Source organism: Bidens hawaiensis, unplaced genomic scaffold (assembly GCF_021521415.1).
Source record: "Bidens hawaiensis isolate Kalapana, Puna unplaced genomic scaffold, B.hawaiensis_p1.1 tig00011411_1, whole genome shotgun sequence".
NCBI lineage: Eukaryota > Viridiplantae > Streptophyta > Magnoliopsida > Asterales > Asteraceae > Bidens > Bidens hawaiensis.
The window spans coordinates 130,381-135,035 of record NW_027491889.1 but is presented as its reverse complement, the minus strand read 5'-3'; the positions used below and the strand labels follow the sequence as shown (position 1 = coordinate 135,035).

Sequence of the window (4,655 nt, the reverse complement as noted above, 5' to 3'; positions counted from 1 at the left end):
TGCCACCGACAAGGGTTTTCAGGTCCAACTATCGTATTTGCCGACTAGTGTATGTTTTTCGCCAGTAGACATTGTAAACATGGTTAATAATTATTCCGGCGAAGCTTGTTTGTCCTCTCTGACCAATCAAACACCGACATCGGCAGAAAACTAGCTACAAGTGCGGGCACGACAGTAGCGTCTTTGTCTGTGATGGCAGCGCTGGAAGCCGTGGTGGCGGAGGAGGTGTGAGTTACGGTTGAGATTTCGATTCAGTGGTTGAGTAGTAATAAAAGGTTGGTGTGTATTTTAATCTTGTGAACCAATCATGACAAGAATTGGGAAGATGATAAGATATATGCATCACTTAGGTTTTTAAAATTTATGTAGTTGGTTTATTGTTACTAATTCATGAAAATTTTCTAGTGATTTTTTATTATTGAACCAATCATGGCGAGAATTGTGAACTTGATTTCTTCTTCAAGTTATCATATATATTGTTCATTATGTAATTTAATTGTGTAACCCTAGCTTTATAACCATAGTGTTCTAGTTTATACGTAGAGTGTTTTAGTTCATGCATCGAACATGTTGTTTTTAAAAAAAATAAAAATGAGGAAATTGTGTTTTAGTTAATAAGTGTAGTGTGTTTTAGTTTTTGAATATTGTGAATGTTAAAACGCAAAACTAAACCGTTGGTTTTCTGTTTCGGTTATGTTAAAAAGTAGAGTTTATTTCCTTTTTGATTAAAAAGAAATCATGTTATAGTTCATGTTAAAGCAAAAATGTTGTGTTTTATATATGCAGTGTGTTTTAGTTCATCAATAATTATTAGAATTCTAATACCACATGGTGTATCTGAATGAATGATCAAGAAAAATGTTGATGTTTTAGACCAACCTGCATAAAATAACACAACAAACTTGCAAAAATTTTGGATTTTTTGAATTGTTGATTTTATCTATCCTAAAAAATTGCAATTATTAATTGTAGATTGATAGTTTCCAAAATTTAATATAACACAGTAGACGATAATGCCCTTAGAGTGTTATAAAGTAAGTATAAAAATAAAACACACCCCGAAAAAACACTATAACGAATGTTAACCATTAGATCACAATCCAACGCACCAGATCATTTCTTACACTCTTTAGACACACTCATTTTTTTACGATAACCCCTATATATATATGATGTTTTAAATATATTACATTACACTCGTGTAGAATAAATTTGTTGGGCTTTCTCATAGACAAAAAAAATACCCCAACGATATACATGTTCTTGTCAATACCACATCTTTCGCCTTTGCTAGTAGCCTTAGAAATCTCTTCATGTTTCTTCCCATTACCATCTAACAATGCATTGGATTTATGTTTTATGTGTTGTCGTCAAGAAACATATCTAACTGTTGTAAATTGAAATGCCAAGTTCCTAAAGGTTATTAATTAACCTGCTATCTCATATTCTCAGCACCACACATCACGTACGGTAAGTTAAACTTGCATAGTATGAAATGAATACCCTTAAGGAGTCGTGGGGAGTTGGTCGATTGGTGAATAATTCCTGAAACTCTATTTAAACCGGCCAGTCTTACAAAATGCTTTGAAGCTGTGATATCATAGTTTCCAACATGATGTTGCAATGATGCATGCATCATCATAAAATCTAGTCCATGCCATGATAGATAAATTTATTGGCGTGCTAAGACTATAATTCCACATGTACGTAATTTTAAAAGATAAGAAATACAATATTTAAATGTTATTGATGCTGATATCTCTCACTAAATATCACGGTACTGCTTTTTAGGCTTTTTATGAAATATAATCTTTGTAGTAGAAAGTTAGAAACCCTCCATAGTGAACTAATCATGTGTTTTATTGCACCATTATAAAACTTTAAGTAATTATGAAAGTCGACAAACAAAGTCATAGACAGATCGTCATGATGTAGAAAAACACCGACAAAGACATTCTCTTGACAGAATCTTAAAAGATCATATATTACTTGGATATTAGTTCAAAAGAAACATTAAAAAAACACACTAATTATCTTCCTCGATATGTCACAAAATCCTACCATCCTGAATGTCAAGTAAAATAACACCACCACTAAATATGATAATATTATAAACCAAGATCCAAGTTCCACCAAAGCAGTCATCTTTTAACTCCAAACTTACTACACCAATGGGTTCGTCGTCGATGGTCCGTACCCATGAACTAGCCCGCCCCATGATGACCCTAAACACGTCATATACCCCCCATTACCACCATCACCACCACCGCTACCACCCGAAGTTGCACTTACACCGGTATTAATATTATCATCATTATCTTGCCATTCCAAAGCCAAAAGATTCGGCTTTACGTCATTCTCGTTATGATTATATGTAATTAACCCTCTTTGCGAAAAAGGATTATTAATCGAATCGAGTGTCATCCCTCCGAATGGCGAACAAAGATTCCCACCCTGATAGCTTTGATTGATCACATGATGATTTACACCACCCATCCCTATAAACTGACTCCCACCACCACCACCACCACTCAGATTTTCAAACATAAAACTCGTAGCAATATTATTATTACTTGCATTCCCAATCCCAAACAAATTTGACCCCGAAAACTGCATGGATGTTTCCGGGTAGGACAGTTGTAGATCCCTAGAGTTCATAATCAACTGATGATTATTATTATGATTATGATTAGGGTTAATACTAATCAAATGTGAGTTTTGCTGGTGGTGGTGGATGTTAGCACTAGCAGTTGCCGAGGTGGAGGTGGATTTCTTTGAATTGGACGTAACTTTCTTGGTTTTTCGGCATCCGCCACCAACGGGGATGTTACGAAGCGTGCCGCCTTTGGTCCAGTAGCGGCGGCAGGCTTTGCAGAAGTAACGTGGCTGAGTGAGTGAGTAGTTGTTGTAGTAGCAGAATTTGGTGTGTGTGGAGTCGCAACGTGGGCATTTGAGAGGTTGGTCTTGTGGTGGTCGAAGCCTGCGTTCCATTAACGGCTGGGAGCATGCAAGTATGTGATCAGTGGTTGCTGATGGTGATGATGAATCTGCTATTCCTATTTCCTCCGGAATTGTGCCCTAGAAGTTGTGATATGTATAAAGTAATTATCAGAATTTGTGTCAGCAAGGATTGTACTTTCAAATTAACATTTCATTCCAAATGTAAGAAATAACGACAAGTCTATACTTTTTTTATTTACTAACGTGTTAGTTTTTGAAATCAAAGTACAAAGGAAACACCTATTGTAAGTAAAAAACTAAAAATTGTTAACTATAATAGATTAATATCATATGGTATATCTTATAGAAATATAGAGCTGTTAATTATAGTTATGCCAAAATTAAATAAGCAGTTTTATATATCTCTTACATGCGATAGATAACATGTTTATATGACAATATAATTAGGATTCTTTCTCTCTTTAATATATATGGTTACCACTACATGTTAGTGGTCGTGATCTTCTAGCCCCGTCATGAACAAGTGATGTAGATCTAGAGTAGATCTAACTGACTTTACTGCTAAACAAAACGTAATTCTTAGTGTTATTCATTCCAAAGGTACGGAAAATATAAAAAGATAATTTTTTTTACCTCTTTGTACATCTTAATCAACGTTATTGTAAGTTTTTATCAAAAAAAAAAAAAGTTATATTTTGAAATCTAAATACAAAAGAAACACAAAGTTCTTATGGTAAAGTAAAATTTGCTAATTTTTAAAATTATAGTATTCTTTTGTATCTTAGAAAATATATAGTTGTTCGACATCTTTTAAGTTGATAATACATATGATGCAAAAAATACTCATGTAATTATTAAGCATCTCGATCTTTCTCTTCTTAAATATATCTAATAACCACTATCCACACTTGTTTATACCTTTCTCACAGTTATTAGTTGTAGAACTACGGATTTATAGAAAAAGTTTGTTTTAAGTGTTTATGCAATTTTCACAATACAAGTTAATTACTAGTATCGTGGATGTTATACCTGAAACCAGTCCGGTGAGTCCATGCAAACTTGAAGCGACGTTAAACCCATTTGATAATGACAGTACGTAAGTGTGTTTGAGTGGGTGTGTGTTTATGAATTAAGGTTGCAATGGTGGTGGATGGAATGGAATGTGAATAAGAAGGAAGAAAAAGTAAGGCGTGGTGGGCACCGGTCAGTGACCCACATGATAGACGGGTCTGATCTCATGCTTGCTTTTTGTGGTGTGTCATCGAGGCCGTTGGCTGAATCACAACTTTGACTGATGTTGATAGGATGATGTTTTGGGAAAAACCGAAAGTTCAGTCTGTTTTGTGGGGTCTTACATTGTCTCTCTCGGGGCCCACTTAGTCGCTTCTTACAAGCAAGGGATATTTCGTGACGTGTCGTTATGACATGGTGTACACGTGGAAACTGTGTTCGTGAAGTTTTTGCCAGCATAGTATGCTACTCTCTAAGTTACAAATATTTGCTTTTGAGCATGCATGATTAGTTTGTAACGAAGAATTGTGTTTAAATAATCGTAGTTGCTTTTCATGAACCAAATGGTTGAATCGATGAAAATCTCAAAATAAGCAGAGTTTTTTGTGTGTGTATTGGAGCCGAGCCCGAGCCATAAATATAGCTCACTTCTTTGTCTAGTTTGACTTTATGTCTTGTTTTTT

At 34.8% G+C, this 4,655-nt stretch overlaps 1 protein-coding gene across 1 annotated transcript; it reads right to left on the bottom strand.

Annotated features, from left to right (window-relative positions):
- Positions 1-1,706: 1,706 nt before the first annotated feature.
- Positions 1,707-4,408, bottom strand: LOC143537852 (uncharacterized). The gene is made up of 2 exons (XM_077031523.1): positions 3,991-4,408; positions 1,707-3,078 (listed from the first exon to the last, which is right to left on the bottom strand). The coding sequence occupies exons 1-2, from the start codon at positions 4,039-4,041 to the stop codon at positions 2,164-2,166; spliced, it is 966 nt and encodes a 321-aa protein (XP_076887638.1). The 5' UTR covers positions 4,042-4,408; the 3' UTR covers positions 1,707-2,163.
- Between the last annotated feature and the right edge of the window lie 247 nt (positions 4,409-4,655).